Source organism: Lygodium microphyllum, chromosome 13 (assembly GCF_053477565.2).
Source record: "Lygodium microphyllum isolate KBCC chromosome 13, Lygodium_microphyllum_v1.1.10, whole genome shotgun sequence".
Classification (NCBI taxonomy): Eukaryota; Viridiplantae; Streptophyta; class Polypodiopsida; order Schizaeales; family Lygodiaceae; genus Lygodium; species Lygodium microphyllum.
Window position 1 is genome coordinate 81,790,962 of NC_141147.1, and position 25,826 is coordinate 81,816,787.

At 42.3% G+C, this 25,826-nt stretch overlaps 1 protein-coding gene across 5 annotated transcripts in view; it reads right to left on the reverse strand.

Moving 5' to 3' along the window:
- The window catches only part of LOC148026840 (protein THALLO-like), a 60,450-nt gene extending 34,945 nt beyond the window's left edge, over positions 1-25,505 (reverse strand). For 4 of the 5 annotated variants that reach the window (XR_015692910.1, XR_015692909.1, XM_087691379.1 and 1 more), the window contains exons 1-13: positions 25,340-25,505; positions 24,995-25,220; positions 24,864-24,911; positions 24,484-24,527; positions 24,372-24,401; positions 24,229-24,283; positions 23,910-24,064; positions 23,505-23,660; positions 23,201-23,367; positions 22,992-23,079; positions 22,700-22,879; positions 22,500-22,610; positions 22,218-22,385 (exon numbers count right to left, since the gene is read on the reverse strand). Coding sequence is in view for 2 of the 5 variants with exons in the window: in XM_087691379.1 (XP_087547505.1) it covers positions 22,218-22,385; positions 22,500-22,610; positions 22,700-22,879; positions 22,992-23,079; positions 23,201-23,367; positions 23,505-23,660; positions 23,910-24,064; positions 24,229-24,283; positions 24,372-24,401; positions 24,484-24,527; positions 24,864-24,911; positions 24,995-25,127 (1,335 nt within the window). In the remaining 3 variants the exon portion in view is untranslated. The remainder of the gene's footprint in view (positions 1-22,217; positions 22,386-22,499; positions 22,611-22,699; positions 22,880-22,991; positions 23,080-23,200; positions 23,368-23,504; positions 23,661-23,909; positions 24,065-24,228; positions 24,284-24,371; positions 24,402-24,483; positions 24,528-24,863; positions 24,912-24,994; positions 25,221-25,339) is intronic. The other variant, XR_015692911.1, reaches the window with a different exon arrangement.
- Positions 25,506-25,826: the final 321 nt, after the last annotated feature.

Sequence of the window (25,826 nt, forward strand, 5' to 3'; positions counted from 1 at the left end):
GCTTCAGATGTGTCAATAGTTGCCAAGAGTTCCTAAAACGGGAGGTATGAACTAGGTTTTATACGAGTTTCCTAAAACATTAGAAACGAGTTTCATTTGAGATGGAAGAAAACTATAATGAGACTTTATATGTGTAGAGCATGACTCGTATTTTATCATAATTCATGATTCTATACAATGTAAATGAAGATTCAACATAGCATCAACATATACATGCATAATGGTCCATTATCGATGACAATATTGGCTTTTGGTTATAGAAGAAGCCATCAATATATACATGCATCATAGACTGTTGAGATATCGAGCTCCACTCGTGATATGCCAGGGTGACCGTTGTGCATTTATGTCACCGACTTGTCAGTTGCAGATGCGGTTGGTACACTGCCCATGAATAATAGCTAGATGACAGCTATCCTTATCTACTCTAGTTCGTGGCTCAGTTAGTATGCCACCTTAGTTAGTTGAGTTTGGTTTGAGACCCATATATAGGGTTCTTCTATTTCTATGTGCTTGAGTTCTTTTTGGCTTACACAACTAAGAAGAGGAAAATTGTTTTCAGCCTCCACCTTTGTGTGTATTCCCCCATTGTGCAAGCAAAAGCTACAAGTGAGACTCCTTCCTTCTCTCCCACAATCTTGACATGGTATCAGAGCCTTATTCGTGGTAAGGAGCTCAAGAAAGCAAACTAAGTTTACGGTGTTCTGGTAAGAGGACCAGTGTTGCTTTCATTTTTCTGTTTAGGGAGCAAGACTTTGCAGGTAGCACAGCCGAAAAGGGCAAGAGTGCATTGTCCAGATTGAGACGCCCTTCGTGGTGTAGCAAGAGGGCAGTATATGCTGCGGGACTGGGCTTTAGCCCTTGGTTGCTCTGTTTTTTTTATTTGAGGCCATTTCAGGGCCTGTTTTGGAGGCGGAAGTTTTCTGCACGCACTCAGGAAAATGCCATGTTTTATGCTATGCGACCACTGTTCTATAGGTCGGTGAAAAGTTACTGTAGAAATTGCGTCGTATGCCTGTGCACAGAGACATTGGGAGTTACAGAATCATCCTTGTTGCATGTTAATGCAAAATCGTCACTAGGAAGTGACTGTGTGGTCAAATACCACTTTCGTCAGTTTTGTAGATTTGCCCTTGTGAGGCTGACGCTGTGTTTTTTACAGTAACAGAATTTTTTGCAGTATTCTGTAATGGCATCTGATTCTCTTTTACAGATTGTCACTGAAAAGCTTGACAAGAACAACTTCCAAGCATGGAAGTTCAGAATGACGAATTTCCTTATGGGAAAAGGATATTGGGAATTCGTTGTAGGAGATGAAAAAGAACCAGTTCTTCCTAATGTTCCCAATCAACAGCAAATGCAGGCATTTAAAGCATGGCATGAGAGACCCAGGAAAGTTATGTACTGGCTGTCTATCAGCATTTCAGACTCTATGATTGTGCATATTCAAGATGCAAGTACGCCAAAGAAGGCATGGGATACTTTGTCAAAAATGTATAGCACAAATACGCAAGCCAGGAAAATGCAGCTCAAGCAAGAGTTGCACAATGTGCAAAGAGAAAGTATGAGCATCAATGACTACCACATGAAGGTGAAGAAGATTGCAGATGCACTTGCTTCCATTGGGTCGCCAGTGGAAGATGATGATTTAGTTTCCGTGACCTTGAATGGTCTAGGAAAGGATTATGCACAGTTCCGAACATCCATTTCCATCCGTGAAAGATTTCCTGATTTTGAGGAGTTGATTGCTCTTCTAATTTCTGAGGAGCAGAGAAATGGTAGTGCACCTTCTTCAGGTGGAACTTCAAAAGAAGCTGTCTTCTACTCAAATGCTGGAAGAGGTAGAGACAGAGGTAGAGGAGGCCGATCTGGAGGCCGTGGTAGAAATCAGAATATGCAGCAAACTCAAGAAAACCAGTCCTATGGAGGAGGACGTGGTAACTCTAGAGGCAAGGGGAGCCAAAGAGGTCGTGGTAGATAGCAAAGAGACCAAAATGCAAACAGCAATGTTGAATGCTACTACTGTGGTAAAATGGGTCATATGGCTAAAGACTGCTATAAAAAGCAGAATGACATTATGAACGGAAAATTGCAACAAGAGAATTATGCATCTTCTAGTAGACAAGGTGATGACAGAAATGAGCATTTGTTTATGGTGCAACACATGACCAATTCTGTGACAAGTGCAGAAGAAAGCAACGATGTGTGGTATGTTGACTTAGGTGCATCAAACCACATGACAGGTCATGCAGAATGGATGCAGGATGCAAGGAAAATGGAAAAACCAGGATTTGTGGAGATTGGTGATGATACTGCACATCCTATTGTGCAGATAATTCCTTTGTCTATGCAGGATGGGAAAAAGAAATACCTATCGGATGTATTTCATGTCCCGAATATCACCAAGAACCTAGTTTCTGTTGGTCAAATGGTTGAGCAAGGCTTGCAGGTCAGATTTAATTCTCATGGATGCTTTGTTGAGGATATGAAAAATAAAGGTCGCTTGATAGCAAAAGGAAATAAGAATGGCAGAATGTTTGCGTTGGATACAGACATGCCTGAATTGAGTGCAGCAATGTTTGCACATGGGACCGGTGTAGTTGTAGATATTGACATCTGGCATAAACACATTGGTCATGTTAATGTACAGCGACTTAAATCAATGCAAGCCCAAAATATTGTTGCAGGATTGCCTAAATTCAAGGTTGCAGAAATGCATAAGGTATGTGAAGCTTGTCAGTTTGAAAAACAGGCAAGGAAACCATTTCCTAGACATGTTCAAGAGAGTAAGAAGCCATTGGAATTAATCCACTCTGATGTGTGGACTACTAAAGCTGCATCTCTTGGAGGCTGTCATTATTTTGTCACTTTTATTGATGACTATAGCAGAAAAGTTTGGGTGTATTTTATGAAAAAGAAAAGTGAAGTTTTTGGGTATTTCAAAACTCTTAAAGCTATGGTTGAAAAAGAAACAGGCCTGCAAATAAAATGCCTAAGGTCAGATGGAGGGAGAGAGTACCTCTCAAATGAGTTTGCAAGGTTCTTACAGGAGCATGGCATAAAGCAGCAATATTCATGTAGTCATACCCCACAACAAAATGGAATTGCAGAAAGAAAAAACAGGCATATTGGAGAGGTATCTCGTGCCATGCTCAATGAAAAAGACCTGCCAGATTTTTATTGAACTGAGACAGTTGCTACAGCAGTCTACATAATGAACAGGACTCCCACTGCAGCAATACATGGGATGACTCCAGAGGAGAGGTATACTGGTAGGAAACCAGATATTTCTCATTTGAAAATTTTTTATTGCATTGCCTATGTTCATGTGCCAGATGAGTTGAGATCCAAGTTGGATCCAAAAGCTGAGAATTGCATCTTTATTGTTTACTCTTTGCAGCAGAAAGGGTATAGATGCTATAACCCTTCTACTCATAAGTTTACAGTGAGCAGAGATGTTTTTTTTAATGAGATGAGTAGCTGGTATAAACCAGTAAATGTGATTGATAATGTAGATGCACAAAATGGTAATGCTGCACAGAATTCACAGCAGCAGTCACAATATATTAGTGGACCTGGAGCGTCCTCTAGCAGTGGTTCACATTCTTCGCCATGGACAGGCAGATTGAGATCAGGAGAATCTTCTCAAAGCAATGCAGATAGTGATATGCAGGTATCACGAAAAGAAAAAGAGAAGGTAGATCAGCCCATGTTTGATGTGAATGCACGTCACTCTTATGTGGATGGTGAATTCAGTGGCTCAGAACAGAGCATTGATGATGAGTTGGGTATTCCTTCTATTGTTACATCTGGAGTAAGGAAGACCAGGGATGTTTTGAGAGCACCTGGGAGTGAACCTACTTTGCGCAGGTCTACCAGAGCTAGGTATCTGTGGATAGGCTGAAATATGATAGATTTACAGCCATTCACTATGCATATATGGTCAAAGTGATACAGGAACCAGAACCCACTTCTTTTGAGCAAGCCATGGGAAAAGAAAAATGGGAAAAAGCCATGGATGAAGAAATGAATGCCTTGGAAGCAAATGCTACATGGGAATTGGTACCTTTGCCTAAAGATAAGAATGCAATTGGTTGTAAGTGGGTTTATAAGGTGAAACACAATGCAGATGGTTCTGTGAATAGATACAAGGCAAGATTAGTAGTCAAGGGGTATGCACAAAAATATGGCATTGATTATGAAGAAACATTCAGTCCGGTTGCAAGGATGGCAACCGTAAGAGCAGTCATTGCTATGGTTGCATCAAAGGGATGGTCTTTACATCAGATGGATGTAAAGAATGCATTCTTGCATAGTGATTTGCAAGAAGAGGTCTATATGGAGCAGCCACCAGGTTATGTGCATGTTGTTCATCCTGAGTTTGTTTGCAGGTTGAAAAAAACCTTGTATGGCTTGAAGCAAGCACCTAGAGCATGGTCTGACAAGATAGGACAGTATCTTGTTACTATTAGCTTTCAGATTTCCAAGGCAGATTTCTCACTTTATGTGAGAAAAACAGAGAAAGATATTATGCTACTTGTCATTTATGTTGATGATTTGATTATGACAGGTGACAGTGATGAAGATATCCTTCATGTGAAAATGCTATTGAAGCAGAAGTTTGAGATGAAGGATTTGGGAGAGCTGCGTTATTTCTTGAACATTGAGGTGATTAGATCACCAAGTGGGATACGGCTCTTGCAGAGGTAGTATGGATTGGACATGCTATCCAAATATGGGATAACAGGCTGTAAGACTATTTCAGTTCCTTTGGAGCAGAATGTGAAACTGAGCGCAGATGCAAGTGAGCTTCTGGAAGATCCTACTATGTACAGACGTATAGTAGGAAGTTTGATTTATATGACTATTACCAGGCCAGATTTGAGCTATGCTGTTGGATTGGTAAGTCAGTTTATATAGGCTCCAAGGAAACCGCATTTGGATGCGGCTAGACGCATACTCAGGTATGTGAAGTCCACATTGCAGTATAGACTACTTTATGAGACTGGGATTCAGATACAGTTGTATGGATACACTGATGCTGATTGGGCTGGTAGTATTTCAGATAGACGATCTACCAGTGGATATGTGTTCTCTTTTGGAGGTGTTGCAGTCACTTGGAGCAGCAAGAAACAACCTACAGTTGCCTTGTCGAGCACAAAGACTGAGTACAAGGGCGCAGCAATGGCTGCATGTAAGGTAGCTTGGTTACATAAGCTACTTTATGATATGCATCAGCCTACAGATGGGCCAGTTGTCATTTATTGTGACAACATGAGTAGTATACACTTGGCAAATAACCCAGTCTATCATATTAGAACAAAGCACATTGAGGTGCATTATCACTATGTGCGGGAGAGGGTTTTACTAAGTCTCATTAATCTAGTTTATGTCAGCACAGAGAATCAAGTAGCTGACATATTCACGAAGGCATTGGGCGCAGAGAAGCTGCGCAAGTTCAGAGACCTGCTTGGTGTGCAGGAATTGGGATTGAGCTCGAGGGGGAGTGTTGAGATATCGAGCTCCACTCGTGATATGCCAGGGTGACCGTTGTGCATTTATGTCACCGACTTGTCAGTTGCAGATGCGGTTGGTACACCGCCCATGAATAATAGCTAGATGACAGCTATCCTTATCTACTCTAGTTCGTGGCTCAGTTAGTATGCCACCTTAGTTAGTTGAGTTTGGTTTGAGACCCATATATAGGGTTCTTCTATTTCTATGTACTTGAGTTCTTTTTGCTTACACAACTAAGAAGAGGAAAACTGTTTTCAGCCTCCACCTTTGTGTGTATTCCCCCATTGTGCAAGCAAGAAAGCTACAAGTGAGACTCCTTCCTTCTCTCCCACAATCTTGACATAGACAACTCCTCAAGAAAAATCTTACAATCAATATCAATGTCCATGTCAGTGTGACAAATGTTGAACACAAAAGTTTGAACCCTTTTTTAATGGTAGGGATTCTTTTTGGAGGGAAATTTGAAACATGTGTTTCATAGGTCTTTGAAACATTCAAGTATGGAACAAGTTTCCTAACCTTATGAAACAGGTTTCTCAACTATTAGCTGCCGCAAACATTCAGCCTGTTTTCCTGTAAATGTCAAACCTGAATTTCTGCAATTTTCAGCCAAGGTATACGAAAAAATTTTGTCTTGTCAGCCATGTTCCCACTATTTCAGCCTCATGAATCATTTGTTTGCGAACATTCAGCTTGTTTTCTTGTAGATTTTAGATCTAAATTTCTAAAATTTTCAGTCAAGTTATAAGAAACTTTTAGTCTCGACAGCCATGTGCACACTATTTCAACCTTATATGTCATTTGTTTAATGTTTAGGCAGCTTGCAGCCAGCAACTTGCCATGGACCCAAATCCTAATTGGTGCCATGTTACTCTCATGAACTTGACTTTTAAGTTCTGAGTCATGATTCTCAAATGACAAATGTTATGATGTTACACTTCTGATTTAGGTTTCATGTGACATATCACATGTGAGCTGTTTCATTTCAAAATATTGTCAAATGTGAGCTATTTTATTTCAAAATATTGCAAGTTATTTTGGGTGATTTAAGATTATTCAATACTAATGAATCTTACAAGTTGCAACCTCCAAACTATGTGAAATGGCACAATCCGAATCATAGATCTTGGATTCTTGTGTTAAAAGTTATGATTGTTTAGTAACTCTGGTCTCTAGTATGTTTAGTATGTGTGCATATATGCATTTATATGCATTAAACATACATATTATTATTTATATTATAATTTATTTAAATATACCAAAACATCGTTTCCACAAAAATTGCAAATGGTTGAAACTCCGAAACTCTAATTCTTCCAAATTCCAAAACTCCCATTTCGGAAACGCATGGAAACCATGCCCAAATCAAAATGCAGCAATGTTCACCTCAAATTTAGTAAAAGCGGCATCTACAAAGGCCAAATCAGCAATTGCAAAAGTCATGAAGTCTATCCGAGTCAATGGAGATGTGCAGAAACTTGTCAGCTTGTAGCAAGACATGTAAACATGGGCTGAACATATGGAAGAGGCAATGCAGTAGTTGATATCAATAGTAGGACTGAAAATGTAGCTGTAGACAAGGCACCTAGGGCTGGTGATGGCATGGCAATAGTGTGAAGGCTGGACAACCACTAGATGGCGTGGCCTGATGGCTGGAACCTACAAAAAAAGGATGAACAAAGTGACTGGGTTATAGATGTGGATCCTCCCAAAATTAGGGTTTTGGCTTACAAGACACAAAGACTTTGCTAATTAGTAAGTTTTGGGGCTATTTTCAAGAGCTAATGAAGATTGAAATGTATAATGCATCTTTTTCAACTTAACAATGCGAGTTGTGAAACGCGGATGCTCTTGTTAGCAAATTTGTTAGCTCATGAGTAAGTCTAGGCATGTGGTTTAGAGGACCTAACATTGTAGTGATTTTAGGCATTTTTTATGTATCATTATTATGGTGATTTTGGCATTTATGGCTGGCCGACCAGCATTAAATGCTGGTTGACATTATCATATTGATGCCATATTTTTGTGCTATATATTCAAGCTCCCTCCTCCACAATCATCCATCCATCACTTGCAAATTCTAGTGAAGGTCCTATTGGAGAGAAGGAGCTAATGCATGTGCCCACACAGCCACTAACTCACTATTGTGCGTGACTATCTCATGTTTGGTATTGTTGGGAATAAAGGCCCTCGTGCCTTTAAATGTGCTCGGGTGTGACCACACCCTTAGCACTTGTACTTACACATATATATCTATCTAAAAACCTAAAGGTACACTCTCGTCATTGTACCTACAAATGTGCACACTCTAATCTGCTCTCTCTCACTCTCTTTGTCTCTTCATTGCACATAACGACTGACTGTCTCAATCCTCGTGCCTCTCCCGTCACTACAAACTGGTATCAGAGCTGCGGTTGAGGCGTTGGTACTTCTCAGAGTTCGAGCAGGAGCTGACATGCAAGCTCAGGTCGTGAGTTCGTGGGCGACACGTCGTGCAGGCAGCCATTGAATAGGTCATGAGCTATAGAAGGCGGGCTGTGGAGAGTGCGACAAGGTCATTCTCCAACTGACGAACGGCTATTGGACTGGCGAGTGGGGCGACAGCTGGCAGTGGGGCGCTAACCAACATGGCGACAACCAGCGGGGACTGACGGGCATCTGCATCACGAGATTAACGGGCGTCTGTCTTGCGCAACAAGACTGCGTGGCGTGCGCGGCGGGGCTGACGATGAACGTGGCAGCTGACTCTCGCAAACGGGCGTTGTCATCCCTAACGGGTCAACGAACCCGTCATCCAACTTTTTTTTTCCTTCAAATATTTTTAAATTCCTCTTCCTGTTACCGAGTGTTCACACTTGCAAGCACAGAAGGCAAATCTGTGTCTTGAAATTTGGGGGTTTTCCCAAATTTGTGCCCAACACACATTGCAATGTTCTCTGGACCAAAAATTGTAGACATTGAATGCGCATGCCTCAGAAAATTTTTTGGGGATTCTCAAATGCAAGTGAGATTTTTCTTGGATGAGTCAATTTCACTGAAATCTATGCAATCTTGGCCAAAATATTTGGAGCTTTTCCCAGATTTGGGGAATGTGATGCAAGACAAGCAAATTTGTCTCAAAAATTGCAAGAATTTGTGAAATCTTGCCTCCGACATTTCGAGCTTTTCATGTACATGCACAAATTGGGTTGAAATTTACCCAATTTGTCGACATTGATGCACATTGGACCCCGTGCAATTTGGGACTTTTGCAGTTTGGGCAAAATCTGTGCAGCATTTAGTCATTTTATGTATATGCAGGTTGAATTCCATGCGATTTGAACATCAACACTTGGTAAAATTTGGGGGTTTTGCTGAAATTGCTGTTTGTTCTATGCATGACAAAGAAAATGCAGATGTGTGGTGATGCTTTGAGCACAAAAATTTTGGGGCTTTTGACCGTTCGAGTCAAATTTTATGCCCATGGGTACATGTAAAACAGAAATTGCAGCTAAAATTTGGGATTTCTCATATAATATGATGCATATGCCCTTGGAACAGCTGTAATCAGTTGTGGAATGCTGTAGCACATGGTTTGGTACTTCTGAAAATTTAATTACAGATCTGAAATCTGTGCTTCTACGTGGTTATTTATTGCTGGTTGGTACTGATTTGTACCTTGGTCACTTGGGTGACAGTTTGGGCCTGCATTTGCTATTTTTTGGTCACATTTGGGCTGAGAATCATAGCTAGTAGCAATGACAGCAGTAATCTAATGCACATAAAGAAGCTTGAAGGAGCACATAACTTTGCAGTTTGGCAAAAACAGTGCTACAATATCCTGTTGCAAAAGAAGCAGGCAAAGCCAATCAAAACCAAAGGGGCAAAGCCCTCACACATGGAACAGGAAGATTGGGATGAGTTAAATGAGCTTGCACGCTCAACCATTGAGCTATCGATTTCTGATGCCTTGCTGTTTAACATTGAAGGTTTGGATTTTGCATATGCTATATGGACTCGACTGGAAGAACTGTATGCACAAAAAAGTGTTGCAAGCAAAGTGTATTGGCTGAAAAAGCTTATGGATTTGCGTATAAAAGAGGGTACAACAATGTCTACTCATCTGAGTGAGTTTAACTCTATTTTCAGCCAGTTGGTTGCCTTGAAGTTCTTGATTGATGAAGAATTTAAGGCTACGTTCCTGCTTTGCACTCTTCCAAAGAGTTGGGATACATTCAAGACTTCTATGAGCAATTCGAATGCGATTCTTTTGTATGCTGATGTAGAGAGTGCTCTACTCATGGAAGAAATCATAAATGAATCGGCAGAATAATACATCCAGTAAGTCTTTTAGTGCTTTGCATACTAGGGGTAGATCACAGCAGAAAGGCAAATCTAATAGCAAGGGACGCAGTAAATCACGTGGCAAAGATGTTGAATGCCATCATTGTGGCAAGAAGGGTTACTTTAAACGTGACTGCTACAAATGGAAGAAAGGGAAAGGAAAGGGCAAGAAGACAGACGATAGCAAGGAAGAGAAAAAGGACAGTCAACCTAAAAAGAGCAGTGTAAAATTGAAGAGGTGAATGTAGTCATTCATGACAGTGAAAGTGGGAGTAACGTACTCTGTCTCTTCATACTTTGGTGCACATGCTTTACTTGCAAATACAGATGATGACATGCATACCTGGATTCTCGATTCAGGTGCTTCCTTTCATGTCACCCCTCATCGTGAGTGGTTCTCTAACTATACAAGGGGTCGACATGGTGTTGTCCATCTTGGGGACAACTATGCATGTGAGATTGCAGGTATTGGCAGTGTGCAGTACAGTTTTAGCATGGCTCTGTCTTTACACTTCAGCATGTACGGCATGTACCTCAGCTCAAGAAGAGTTTGATTAGCACAAGCCAACTAGATGATGATGGTTTTCATACCACCTTTGGTGATGGAAAATGGAAGATCTATAAGGGATCTAGAGTGATTGCCAGAGGTTGCAAGAGTGATACTTTGTACCCACTTTATGTATCTAGTATACGTGACCATGTTGTTGCTGTGACCGAGCAGCCAAGCATTTCTTTGTGGCATGTCCGGTTGGGACACATGAGTCAAACAGGAATAAAAGTGCTTTCTCGTTTAGGTTACTTGCCTTGTCTTCGTTATGCTAATTTCAAGCACTGTGATCATTGTATTTATGGTAAACATGCGCAGACATCTCGTAAAAAGTCTCTTCCTTTGAAATCTTCTCCTCTAGAGTTAGTACATTCAGATGTATGTCAGATGCCAGGATTATCTTTAGGGGGAAAGAAATATTTTGTCACCTTTGTTGATGATGCTATACAGAATATATGGGTTTACCCTATTCGTAGCAAGGATGAAGTTCTTGACAAGTTTAAAAAATTCTTGGCATTGGCTGAAAATCAGACAGATAAGACACTTAAGTGTCTTCGCTCAGACAATGGTGGGGAATATGTGTCCAAGGCCTTTCAGGCATTTTGTGACAGCAAAGGGATAAAGAGGGAGCTCACTGCCCCTCATAATCCGCCCCAAAATGGAGTTGCAGAGCGTATGAATTGGACCATACAGGATAAGGTCTGTACGATGCTGTCTCATGCTGCATTACCCCATGGTTTTTAGGCAGAGGCTGTTATGACAGCCGTTCACTTAATTAATCGGTCACCAAACAAGTCTTTGGGGAGGCAGTTCCCCAAGAAGCGTGGTCGGGCAAGCCACCTTTATATGCTCATCTGAAAGTGTTTGGCTACAAGGCTTTTGTGCATATTTGTAAAGAAAATCGCAACAAACTTGAGCCAAAGTCCTGTAAATGCATTTTCCTAGGATATGGTGACAAGGTTGAAATAGGGTATAGATTGTGGGATCCCAAGAAAAGGAAAGTAATATGCAGCAATGATGTTATCTTCCAAGAAGATCACATGCACAAACAGCCCGAAAAGACTGAGGAGGTCCGTAGGGTTGTATTCCGGGAAGAAATACCTTTTGGACAGCAAAATGTACCCGTTGTACAACAGCAAATACTTGCTATAAATGAACTTGTAAATGCTGGAAATGATCAGCCAGCTATTGCCCATGATAATGAGCCACTACATGTGCAGGAACAGCCAGGACAGCAAGCTGTTAATGCTAATTTGCAAGCTGAAATACCAAGATAGCATACTGAAAATGAAAATTTGCAAGAACAGCCAACAAACAATGATCATTGGGTTAGGAGATCGTCTAGGGCTACTAGACAACCTGACAGATTTGCTTCTGGTGCAAATAATGTGGCTGATTATGTCATGTTGACAGACTATGGTGAACCGTCTTGCTTCAAGGAAGCAAAGGACAGACAGGACAGCAAGAAATGGTATAAAGCCATGTTGTCACAAATGGAATCTCTTGAGAAAAATGGCACTTGGGACTTGGCGCAGTTGCCTAAAGGGCACAAAACACTTCCATGCAAATGGGTTTACAAGATGAAGGTCACTTCTGGTTCCTCACCAAAGTACAAAGCAAGATTGGTTGCAAAGGGGTACAATCAGGAGCATGGAATTGACTTTGATGAGATTTTCTCTCCTATAGTCAAGATGACTACATTGAGAACCATTTTCGGCTTGGTTGCAGTTGAAGATATGGAGCTCATACAGATGGATGTAAAGATTGTGTTTTTTCATGGTGATCTGCATGAAGACATATATATGCAGCAGCTTGAAGAGTTTGTGAAAAAAGGGAAAGAAAAAATGGTATGTAAACTCAAAAGGAGTTTGTATGGGCTGAAACAAGCACCAAGAGAATGGTATCATAAGTTCGATACATTCATGCAGTCTCAAGGCTTTCATAGAAGTCAAGTGGATCACTGCTTGTACACCAAGAAGACAACAAATGGCAGCCCGATTATCTTGGTTTTGTATATTGATGACATGCTGATTGCTAGCAGGGATACTCGTGCCTTGGACTCATTAAAGCAAAGTCTTCATGGCAGCTTTGACATAAAGGATCTTGGTGATGCAAATCACATTCTTGGCATGCGAATACTCAGAGATAGGTCGACAGGCTTACTCTATCTATCTCAACAAGAGTATATCTCTAAGGTTTTCCAGCGTTTCAATATGGAGAGGGGGAAAACAATTGGGGTTCCATTGCCTCCATATATAAAACTCAGTGCAAAGGACAGCCCTACATCTGATGATGAGAAGGCTGAAATGGCCAAGATACCATATTCTTCAGTTGTTGGCAGTATGATGTATGCTATGGTTGCTACACGTCCTGACGTTGCCTTTGCAGTGGAAGTGGTTAGCAGATACATGGCAAGCCATGGCAAGAAGCATTGAGATGCAGTGAAAAGTATTATGAGATACCTCAAAGGCACAAAGGAGTTGTGCATCTGCTTTGGAAAGCAGAAGGCATCTATTGTTGGCTTTACGGATGCAGACTATGCTAGTCATGCGGATTGCAGGAAGTCCACTTCTAGGTATGTGTTTACTTTCACGGGAGGAGCAGTCTCTTAGATCTCCAGACTACAAAAGTTTGTTGCACTGTCTACTACAGAGGCAGAGTATGTAGCTACCACTAAGGCATGCAAGGAGGCTTTATGGCTTTCACGTCTGGTGGGAGAGCTTGGCATCACAGAGTTACATGTTCTCCATTGTGATAGTCAGAGTGCTATCATACTAGCATGGAATGCAAAGACAAAGCACATACAAGTGAAGTACCACTTCATTAGAGATGTACTTGATAGCAAGAGCATTGAGCTTGTCAAAGCATATACAGATAATAATCCTGCAGACCTTCTCACAAAGGGTCTTCCAGCAGAGCGGTTTGCTCATTGCCGACACATGATGTAAGTTAGATAGATATATGTATTTCAGCTTTGTACATACCTAGACTTAGCTGATTCTTTTCTCCTCTTAAGGCACATTGCCTTTAGGTGGGAGGTTATTGGGAATAAAGGCCCTCGTGCCTTTAAATGAGCTCGGGTGTGAACACACCCTTAGCACTTGTACTTACACATATATATCTATCTAAAAACCTAAAGGTACACTCGTCATTGTACCTACAATCGTGCACACTCTCTAATATGCTCTCTCTCGCTCTTTCTGTCTCTCCGCTGCGCATAACGACTGAGTGTCTCGATCTTTGTGCCTCTGCCATCACTATAGGTATATGGATTCCATTTCCCAAGCATATCCCTGAATTCTCCCTCTGTATTGTTCTTTTGTTTTCTTCTCTTTTCTCTTTTCTCTTTCCTCTTGTGTTGTGCAGTCTATTACAGCAGTCTTCTACAAGTCCAACCCTACACACACTTGTAACATGGTATCAAACATCCATGTTCAGGCTTTGGCCGCTGTTTTATGCTGTGGACAGTTTGCGCCCTCACAGTTTTCTGGTGTGGATCTGTCTTGATTTGTCTACTGCAGCTTGGGTGACCTGTTTCCAAGTACTTTCAGCCTGTTTTCAGAGTTCAATCTTTTGTAGTTGTATGCTCCAGCCTGCGTTTTAATTTTTTGCAATATTTTAATGCTGCACAACTGCCATTTAATCCTTCTATTGCTTGTGTTTTGTACTCAACATTTGTTTCGTGCTCCTGCAGGCTGGGCGACAGTGTTTTCAACCTCTATCAATCTTTATTGGTTGTTGTTACTCTGCTTCTCCCAAATTTTGAAGACTTTTGTGATCAGCTCCCCTTGACACTACATGTGAACTCGTACTTCATGCAATATGTGTTGTGCTCTCTCTCTCTCTCTCTCTCTCTCTCTCTCTCTCTCTCTCTCACCGCTTCCTATCCTCTCCAGATGGCTCTTTCTTGCCATTCTACTGATGGCACACTTCATGGCCCTAATACTTAACCTAGAGTGTTGTTATGAAAGTATGATTTGTGCAGAAGTGATTGTGGTATGTGGTATTTGGAGCTATTGAGTGTCCTCGACCTCCCACGCCTCTTCCAAATGATTGGGACCAGGACAACCACAAGGAAGTTGTGCTTACATGGGATTATGATGATCCCCATGCATATTTTGCTCTTCTCCATTGTATCTCTAAAGAGGCTCTACCTGCAATCACCTCCTGCACTACAACTTCAACGATATGGACAAAGCTTTAGATGTTGTACGAGGCTCCCTTGACCGTGTGTGCAATTAGTAGTTACCCTCTATGGGTAGCTCTGATAGATGAAGTTCAAGCCCAAGGATGCTATCCAATCATTCTTACTTCAAGTAACACAAGTATAGGATTAGCTTCGTCACATGCAGTTCGCCCTTTCAGAGGCACGTCTTGCGGGGATTGTGCTCTATAAGCTCCCTCCAAAGTTTGGAGTAGCCAATACTTTGCAGGCACAAATATCATTGACATTGGTGAGCTTTACATATATATATATATATATATATATATATATATATATATATATATATATATATATATATATATATATATATATATCCTTGATGCTACTTGAGCATGAGACATCTTATGGTTACAAGGGAGGCTTCCATCTCAATATGGTGGCTCTAATGAGACATTTGCAACTTCAAATAGGGATGCCAAGAAGAAGTCGAAGGCCCAGTGCTATCATTGTGGTATGAAAGGACATTTGCACAAGGATTGTAAGAAGTTAGCAACTTCAAGGAAGAAGGAGAAGAAGAAGGGCATGTTAGAGATCACAGCTAGTGCAGTCGGACAGGAGCAGCAGTGTGCAGTCGGACTGCACAGTCGGACTGCCACGTGGCAGTCCGACCTGTGCAGGCAGTCGGCTGCATTTAATGCAGCCGACACTGCATTTAATGCAGCCGACAGGCTGTTTTCTGGCGCCCTATTTTCGCCCAGTTTTCTGGCTATAAATAGCCGATTTTCCAGCAGTCTCCTACACTTCTCTGCTCGCAGATTACAGACTGGTGACACGCGCAGATTCCGTCTCTGTTCGCAGATTTCAGACAGGAGACAGTGTAGACTGCAGTGGACTTCGAGGTGAACAGCAGGTTGCATCATCGAGGTGGAGACACGCAGTCCAGCGCACTGCGCCCGTGTATATATCTGCATATCTTTGTATTCAGCACACTTTATACAGCAGATCTTCATCTTCCACTGTCTCTTTCTCTCTCCTCTCTCTGCGTTCTCTCTCTCTCAGTCCTACACTTCCGCACCGCTGCACTATAACATGGTATCAGAGCAGTGTTAGAGGGCTGACTGAGCGCAGAATCAACCTGAAGAGGAGTTTCTATCGCGACACAAATTTGTGATTTTCAGCGTTTGAGGGCAGACAGGAGGGCTGCGCCTTGGAACAAGGCTGAAGCAAGTGTGGGCGCGTAGGAAAGGAGTCCAGGTGGTGGATTTGCTGCTGTTTACTGCTGTTTGACGCGGAGGAAGTTTGAGTTTTCAGCCTACAAGTGCAGGTTTTGCTTTTTCATCGCCTCCGGCGGGTGAGAAGGTTCAGGACGCGGAAGAGCCTTAGCAGGCTGAGTTTTCACAGTCAGAGGGGGCTGCTTTTGCGTTTGTGAAGGCATTACAGGTGAAGATGTCTACAGAGATTGACTTGGAGTTCCAGTCGATTATGGACCGGAAGGTGCCTGTCTTACCGGCTCTTCCTGCAGATCAGAAGCTCGACAGCGACAACTACCGCATTTGGCGCGTCATGATGTTGGCCATCCTTGAGTCCTATGATTTGGCAGAGCTTGTACAGGAGGAGATCGACCGGCCCTCAGTAAGAGATGAGTCCAAACTCTCTTCCGATGCTCGTGCGGAGTTGGCCAAGGCTCAGTCTCATTGGGACAAACTGAATGCCAGGATTCGTTCCTTTCTTTTTCTATCATGTACTACAGCCGTGATCGCTCACATCGAGCACTTAACGGTGGCTCGGGAGATATGGCTGGAGCTTGATCAGATGTACAATCGGATGACCCTTATGAAGCGGGTTTCTTTGGAGGTACAGATGCGAACCTTGTCCGTAAACAAGTCTTCTTCGCTGCGGGAGCACATTAACAAGCTAAGGCAGCTTCAGATGCAGGTTCAGAATGCGGGGAAGCCGATTTCCTCTGAAGACATGGCGATCACACTTTTGTCCCAGTTGCCGCCACGATTCGGTACATTTTACTCTGCCCTTATTGCTTCGGGGCGAGAGTCTACTCTTCGGTGGGAAGAGTTGGTTCCTATGGTCTTGGACCAAGAGGAACAGTTAAAGGGACAGAATGCTTCCAAGTCGGAGGCGCTGACAGGTCAAGCCTCTCAGAAGAAGGGGAAGGACCAGAAGAAGAAGAAGGGGGATAACAAGTCCAAGAAGGACAAGGACAAGGACAAGGACAAAGAAACCACATGTCATATTTGTGGAAAGACTGGCCATTGGAAGAAGGCTTGCCCTGACAAAGACAAGAAGGACACCAACAAGAAGGAAACAAAGGATTCTGGAGCGGTGGCTGCACCCTCATCAGCTGCATTTCTTCATCTAGCTGTCATTGAGGACTCTTCACCGAATGCTTCTGATGCTGCGATGACTGCTCCCCAGGCTCGAGAGTGGATCGTTGATAGTGGTGCCTCCCGGCACATGACTCCTTCATAAGATGGTGTTGCCCAGTTGCGACCCTCGCATGGGCAGATTCTCATTGGAGATAGCTCTTCAATATCTATTGCAGGCCGGGGTAAGATGCAGCTTATTCCAAATCGACGAGGTGGTACCCATACCTCAGAGGTTTTGCATGTACCAGGCTTAGACTACCATCTCCTGTCAATTCATAAGATTTGCTCCCTTGGCCTTTTGGTGGAGTTTGACAGTACTACGGTTCGAGTCCTTGATCGTGGGTCGAGGAAGGTTCTATCATCCGAATATGAGGAGAACGGCATTTATAAATTGAAGTCTTCCACCGCCCTCTCTACTCTTCTTCTTACCTCTCAGTCACAGTCAGAGTTATGGCATGCTCGGTTTGGTCACCTCAACTATGATTATCTTCGGAGCGCGTCATGTGGACAGCTTGTTCGAGGGTTGCCGGATATAGTGGTGAGCCAACAGCCATGTGTCTCCTGCATTCGGGGGAATCAACATAGGGATGCCATTCCCCACACAGCTTCGCGGCGGTCTACTTCACCGATGGAGCTTGTATCTACGGATCTATGTGGCCCTATGAGCAATGAGTCCTTGCGAGGGAGCTCGTACTTCATGCTGATCGTAGATGACTACAGCAGGATGACATGGGCCTATTTTTTGGCATTAAAGTCAAAAGCTTTCTCACACTTCAAGGATTGGCTTCTCTTTGAGGAGAATCGATCGGGCCGGAAGTTGAAGACCTTGCGATCCGACAAGGGCGGTGAATTTGTTTCTAATGAGTTTGCTCGGTTTTGTGCAGATAAAGGTATTCACCAGGAGTTTGCCAATACCAATACTCCTCAAGAAAATGGCATTTTTGAACGGAAAAACCGCAGTGTGATCGAGATGGCGCGCACCATGATGGAGCACCGACAGACCCCTCAGGTTCTGTGGGCCGAGGCTGTGGCTACTGCAGTCCACATCCTTAATCGATCCCCTACTTCGGCCGTTGAAGGGATGACCCCGTTTGAGGCTTACTTTGGGACTAAGCCAGATGTTTCTTACTTTAGGGTCTTTGGGTGTGATGCCTATGTTCACATTCCCAAGGCTCACCGTGATAAATTTAAAGCAGCTTCCCAAAGACAAGTATTTGATGGCTACAGCTCCCAGTCCCAAGGCTATCGATTGTATGATCCTGTCAAGCGGGATGTGTACACTAGTCGAGATGTGCGGATCACAGCCAGTGCAGTCGGACAGGCAGCCAGTGCAGTCGGACAGGTAGCCAGTGCAATCGGACAGGAACAGCAGTGTGCAGTCGGACTGCCACGTGGCAGTCCGACCTGTGCAGGCAGTCGGCTGCATTTAATGCAGCCGACAGGCTCTTTTCTAGCGCCCTATTTTCGCCCAGTTTTCTGGCTATAAATAGCCGATTTTCCAGCAATCTCCTACACTTCTCTGCTCGCAGATTACAGACCGGTGACGCGCAGATTCCGTCTCTGTTCGCAGATTTCAGACAGGAGACAGTGCAGACTGCAGCGGATTTCGAGGTGAACAGCAGGTTGCATCGTCGAGGTGGAGATACGCAGTCCAGCGCACTGCGCCCGTGTATATATCTGCATATCTTTGTATTCAACACACTTTATACAGCAGATCTTCATCTTCCACTGTCTAATTCTCTCTCTGCGTTCTCTCTCTCTCAGTCCTACGCTTCCGCACCGCTGCACTCTGACAGGGCAACCCCTCCTACTACTTTCTAGTGCAAGTGATGCAATCATCCCTCACAACTCTTCAATGCTAGAGAGGGAGTGTGAGAGGGTGGTGAGGTGGGGCAGGTAAGCCTCATCTATATAGGTATACAAGTGCACAGGATCCAAAGAGGGACTTCCTTGACACATCGACTAACATCTGGTAGGTTTTGAAATCTTGGAGCTAGGATCGACTTCCTAGAGCTGGGATTGACTTCCATGTTCATGATTGGCTGTTACTTGATAGAGAGCAAGATTGGCTCCTAGTCGGAGCACACACGAGGGGACACTTTGGCAATCTCGCTAAAGGTAGGGAATTTATATTCATGTATGCTTAGAGGCATTTTTTTGACAAGATGGTCATGTATGCTACTACAAGGCATTATTGACAGACACAAAATTGTTATGGTTCTTCTCCATTTCTAGGTTCTAGTACAATAGACACCGACATCAAGTTCTCTTCAAGGCACCTTGGTGGTGGCTTGATCACCCACTGCTTGGTTATCCATGGTCCTATTTTGGTGGTCTTTGTTGTTTGGACTATAATGAGTCATTATCATTGTATCATTGCATTGTATCAAATCGCCCATGATCTAAGAGAAGGTGTTAGCAAATTTATCAGCTCATGAGTGAGTCTCGGCATGTGGTTTAGGAGGCCAAACATTAAAGTGATTTTAGGTATTTTTATGTCATTATTATGGTGATTTGGGCATTTATAGCTAGCCAACCAACATGTAATGCTAGTTGACTTGATCATATTAATGGCATAGCTTTGTGCTATATATTCAAGCTCCCTCCTCCACAATCATTCATTCATCACTTGTTGCAAATTCCAATGCAAGTCCTATTGCAGAGAGGGAGCCAATACATGTGTCCACGCAACCAGTGACTCACTTTTGTATGCAACTATCTCTTGTTTGGTGTATGGATTCCATTTCCCAAGCATAACTTTGAGGCCTCCCTTGGCAGTGTTCTTTTGTCTTCTATTTTCTCCTCTCTCATGTTGTGTAATCTATTACAACAAGCTTCTGTGCTTCCGTTGTTGCACCCACTTCTGACAACTCTAGGTAAGGCGACAGTTGAGGGAGCATAATGAGATGTTAAAAAGCAGCCAACGCAACTATCTAATATGCAAACTAATGGGTAGTAAACAAGTTGCTTCAGCTACACTAATGTCACCAAGCTAAGGGAAGGTTTTGCCAATTGAGCAGGCACTTAGGTGGACTCCACAAACTATGATGTCCTCCATGGAGGGGTGTGGAGTCTAGACAACAGTGGAGAGTGTTGAAGGATAGCTGAAAGAGGACGTAATCTTATCTGAATGAAGATGAATACATGAGGGGGTGAGACTGCCCTATTTATAGGGGATTTTAGAGCATGTTCTACCATGTGGCATAAGTGTTAGTAAATACAAATAAAACGTTTTTGGGGCTGTTAAAGGAAACCAAAAATAAGAATTAATGCATGCATATGCAAGGTTCCTCAACACTCAACGATGGTCTAACATAGCCATGGAGCAACAACTCCCTATGCCCCTATCGCCAACACACATCCAAGAAACCTACATCACAAAAAACACCCTTCACACCATCCCAAGCAAAAGCACCAGATAAGAACCACTTATTGTGGTACCCACCACCTAAATCCTATACCAACCTATTCAAGACGATCGAACTCATCAAGCATGGATCAACAGTCCCATGAGTGAACAAACAGAGATTAAGTGCATGTATTGAATCTTGTGCCAATGTGCAAATCAACACTCTCATACCAATGAAACATCTCTTAGGTTCCAACTTACAAACAACACACAACACAAGCCATGTTCATGACATGGAAACCATAAGGAATGTTCATGACATGGAAACCATAAGGAAATTGACATCACCCTCCCAGCCATAGAGCAAAACAAGCTCACCCCCAAGCTAGACCAAAACATTTGGGCCACACTCTTGAGTTGGCGTCCCATACCACCAATCCACACTATTCCAATGTACAGATGTCATGACCATTGGGCCCAAAGTCCAAGAGTAGTGACACACCATGAATGTGCAAATATGGCCTTGAGTCCTATAAGTAGGAATCAATTGCCCGAACCCTAAAGTACCGTTATTGTGTTCACCAAGTCACTCATGACCCAAGGTTGTTGCCAATGCTACAAGCACCCATCCCAAATGGGCAAGGATGGGCCACTTGGGACAAAAGATTTGTACAAGGTTGTCTCATACCTTCCCCTACCTCCTTTTTTGCTTTAAAATCCTTCCTACCTTTGTCCTTTTCTTCCCCCCCACCCATCTTCTGATCCTTGGTTTCTAACCCTTGGCCCTTTAACTAACCACACAACACAACCTCAAAACACAAACCAAAAGAAAATAAAAAGCACAATGTGGCATGCATTGAAATTTAGATCTTTCTCCCACTCAATCATCTATCTCATCTTCCACATACTGGGACTTCATGGTTTAGGCTCCATGATAGCATCCATATTATCACCAACTGCTTATTGGAACTGTGAGAAGCTTGGGAGTGAAAAGAGATTGTGTTGCAGCATCATAAGTGCATGCACTTAGTAACAAGAAAATGTTAAGTATCAAAAAGAGCATCGAGGACAAGAAAGCAACTTGATAAAGATGAAGGTTACACAAGAGTTACGCCCAAAGCAAGCCACCAAGAACACTCACAAACAACAAGCTCATGCCAAGAGGGAATTACTGAACAAAATCAAGTAAAGAATGCATGTTGATGTGTGGAGTACCAAATAGCCTAATAGGATTGTCTTAGTATAGGCTACATGTTGGACGAGACTCAAGAGAGTCACATGTACAAGAGCCTAGAGAATCAACTATGAGTGCTTCACAAGATGAACCCCAAGAGCAATTTATAGAGTAGCATATGTATTTCTAGCACCACTGAGATGAATATCAGCTCCTACCAATCTTAAGTCGCCCCTCAAGAGTCTAAGACAGCCTTGGTCACAAAAATTAAAGGCAGCAGCCCGAAAAGGCCAGCTGGGGGGATCAACTCCAAGGAAGTCTGATTGGCATGAACATGGATCGCATATACTTCCATCTTGGGCTAGAGTACTACCAACCTATCCTTCAAATACTAGAGAGGGCAAATCAGATCCTTTAGCAAATCCTTTAGGAAAGTCATGAAATTTGATATCCATTTGCTTCTTGGGACTTCAACATGAGCATATCTGCTTCTATGTGTCATTGCTTCAGCATTTGACAGGTGGAAGAGACCCAGCAACAGCTTTTATAATTGCAAGTCTGATTCACATTCAGCAAGATTACCTAGCAAGGTTACCTGTCACCCTGCTAGTCGGCAAAATATTGAGACCTACAGAACAGGAAGAAATAAAACTGTCCATGTTTAGCCTATAGGCTGGTTCTCATATGAGCTGCATTACTGGAGCTTCTGTGGAGCCTTACATCACAAATACTGACTTTTAGTAGAGGTTTTATCAAAATACCTTGTCTACTTCAACAGGGGAACTTTTTACAGCGTTGTTGCTCCAGCTCTTGTCCTGTCTTCTCTGTTTCAAGTTACCATCTTCCATTTTGTCTCCTTCCAGCAAGGTAGTTTGCTTGGAAACTGGCTTGACAGCTAGCTTTACATTAGCCTGTTTACTTGCTTTCACCTGTACAGGAAGAACCAATGGTTGAGTGCTACATCCTGTAGCCCCCCTTAAAACAAACAAGTCCTGAGAGAGAACATTCGATACTGCAACAATCTTGTTCATTTTGTTACTCACATTATCACTGCTGTAAATAGATTTCTCAATTTCCTTAGACATGGAAGGTCCTGTTGAAACACGCAACAGTTTATCCATCTGATCCTGGAGCTTTTGCTCAACTGGTTGAATCTGTGCACAATTGTGAGTAATTATTTAAGTAACTACAGATTCAGAGGAGCAGATTTTGAAGCCAATGTAAAATATTGATCATTTCATACCTTCTCTATAAGAAGGCGAATTTCCACAAGCCGAGCAATCACAGGATGATCTTGAACAGATCGTCTCTCTGACTTCATGATTAAGTAGAACAGTATGGACTGACAATAACACAAAAGCAGCATATGTTTTGTCTCTAGAAATTGGAGACCCTCCTTGGTCACAAGATTTCCTGCTTTGGCCTAGTGCACAACACAAGAAATACCCTGAGAAATGGTCCCTAGTCTCTCATGTCTATGAGAACTTGAAGCAAACACCATCTTTCCAAAATATCAAGGTACATGTGAAACATACTTTGTTTAGAAGGGGTTCAATCTTGCTTTGAAGTTCCTCTAATCCTTCTCGGAATTCTGCAAGTAGTCCAACCAGTTCAGGTGCATCACTGCAAAGGAAGGTCCAAATTTGTAGAACATTTTCAAAATATTGCCTTTCTCAAGACATAGTCAATCCACCTTCGTGAAATAGCATCTTTATTTTTGTCATTATCCAGCTGATAGTCATACCTCATCACAACTTCCAACTTCTCCTCTTTTGACAAAAGATCCAGATCTTTCTTTACCTCTTCCACAAACACCTTTGTATCTCCTTTTAAAGCACCAAACTGTCGTATTTTCAAAAGATTATGACCACTTGCTTCATCATCATTAGCCTCCTTTCTTTCCACAATTTCCTGCAATAAAGATACTAGAAAACCATCAAACAAGTTTCCACATTTCTGCAAGGACTGATGCACCAGAATTGTTGAAAGCAGCACCTAGTGGGACTTATTGACAAGCTTCAAATGTCTCTCAATCAGAACACACATACCTGGAGGGTGTGTCCATCTTCTTCCAAAGATGTTTCCTTGCCATCTTCTTCACTTAAGTCAAAATCTTCCAGACGAAGAGATTCTGCCCTAAGTCGCTGCAACCTCAAGGCCTCTGCTTCTTCTTCCGCAGGTGCTTCTTCATCACTAGATTGCAGCTGCACAGTCATTGCAGTCACTTACAGTTGATGTGCATTCACCATGTACTCCACTCACTTGCTTTCTGAATTTCATAACATCTAGGAAATGAATGATGTCTACAAGATAACATATCATAACAGAGCACTTTGATTTGTGTCAGGCATAGCAAATTGATCTACAAACTTTAAAGCACAAACCTTCTCAAAACACAGCCTTTAAAAGCTGACCGAAAGACAAGAACAAAAGGTTGCTAATAAATATCGCACCTCATAATCCACATTGTCTGCACTGTAGTACATTCTTTTCCGCTTCCCCCAAGGGGCCTTTTTATCTTTTTGATCATCATCTTGATCCTCATCCTCCACTTCTTCGTCTTCAATTAAGCTGCTTTTCTGCCTTAAAATCTTTGCTTGCTTAGCAACTGAAATTTTCCAGTTTCCAGAAAATCTTTTAGAAAAAATATGTTAATGACTAACTACCCCATCTTTAGTTCCACTAGAGAATAAAATAGAGCTTATTTATTTCAAATACTAAGCTACTGCAGTCACTGGCTATTATGTATGATGAACAAGGTCTGATCCATACTTTTAGCTGCAAGACCAGACAACTCTTCGTCATCTAGATCATCTTCATCACTCTCCTGCATAAGATGTAAAAGCTTATTATGAACCAGTCTAGCATCTGCAGATTCATTTCTACCACAAACCTCAAAGTGACAAAACACTTACAACAGATTCATTTTCTTCATCGCTCTCTCCCTGTAAGCAAATGAAGTATGTTGATTAAAAAGATTTAACTACAACTCCTAAGTGCACACAACAAAACAGAGTATAAGTGTACCTTCAAGTTGAAAACAGGTTCTTCCATTTCTTCCTCAGAAAGCTCTGCAACCCAAGTATACAAGGACACATCCAACAAAGTATCCAATTTAGAAGGCACGTCATTTGTGTTAAACTGAAACAAACAAATTATCAAAGAAAGAACAATAATTGACAGAATGTTGCTGTCTAACCCATCCAAATAAACTTGGCATGAGGAGAAAACGGACTTGCAGAGGTTCATAAATTTGCAGAATGTAATAACTATTCAACCTAATTCATAGACCAGTAAGGCTGAACCTTATTAATCAGAGAGCAGTATGATAGAGCCTTAAATCCTACAATCAGAATGTTCTACAGTCAGAGTAGCGTTTACAAAAGATTGTTTAGTGGAAACATTACCAAAATCATCACCCACATCCAAAGGAATCTTCTCAGACCCTTTATGAACTGCACAAGGCAATAAGGTGACAGTCAGTACACAGTTGTAGTTTAACAGGCAATAATATGTTTTGGCATAGATAGCAACTCACATTTATCAATGTCATCATCAAACTCATCCAAATCAGCACCGGTACGTCGTGAAGACAATGATTTTTCTTTCTGTTTGCGTGAGGATTTTCCCATTGGCTCATATCTCTGCTTCTTTTGCCAAGGTCGTCCCATTTTTCTCTGAACTTGGTGCTAAAGGGTATCTTACTAGGTGATCGGTATGTTTTTCACCTAAAGCAACAACTGCAACTATCTCTTTTGACCTGTCTATTACCAGAAGCTTGCATATGAACGACTGCCGCCATGAAAACAGCATAGAAATCTTCGAGGACTGTCTCTTAACATCACAGAAGCCACCACTGCCCTGAAAACACAAAGGTCCTTACCTCACAAGCCAAGTAAAGATGCAAGATTGCAATGCATGCCGTGTAGCAGACGACGGTGCTTGCAAGTTCGAAGAAAATCGAAACGCCTGTAGCAGCCGACCGTGCTCGCGCAAGCCTGAAGAACACAAACGATACTGCAAACTCCTCAAAAATAAACTTGTTGATCGCATTAAAGTGCCAGCGTGCCTGTTTTTTTTACACACGAAGGCTATTCAGCAAAACATAGAATTTGACCAAAACACTAAAAGCCAACTCAGCTTGTTGTAAAAGACCTTCTCGACTTAGGCTATCAACACTTTGTTTCCAAGCAATCCCCTCATAGACTAAGATTCCAAAACTTCCCCAATAAATCTCAAGGTCACTACCTTAAACAATTTTACTGCCTTTAAGATTTCCTCATCTACCTCGATTGCCAAAAAGAGTTGCCTTTAGGCTAAAGTAGTTTTAGAATCCCATAGCATGGAACCACTTTTTGATGCTTCTTCAC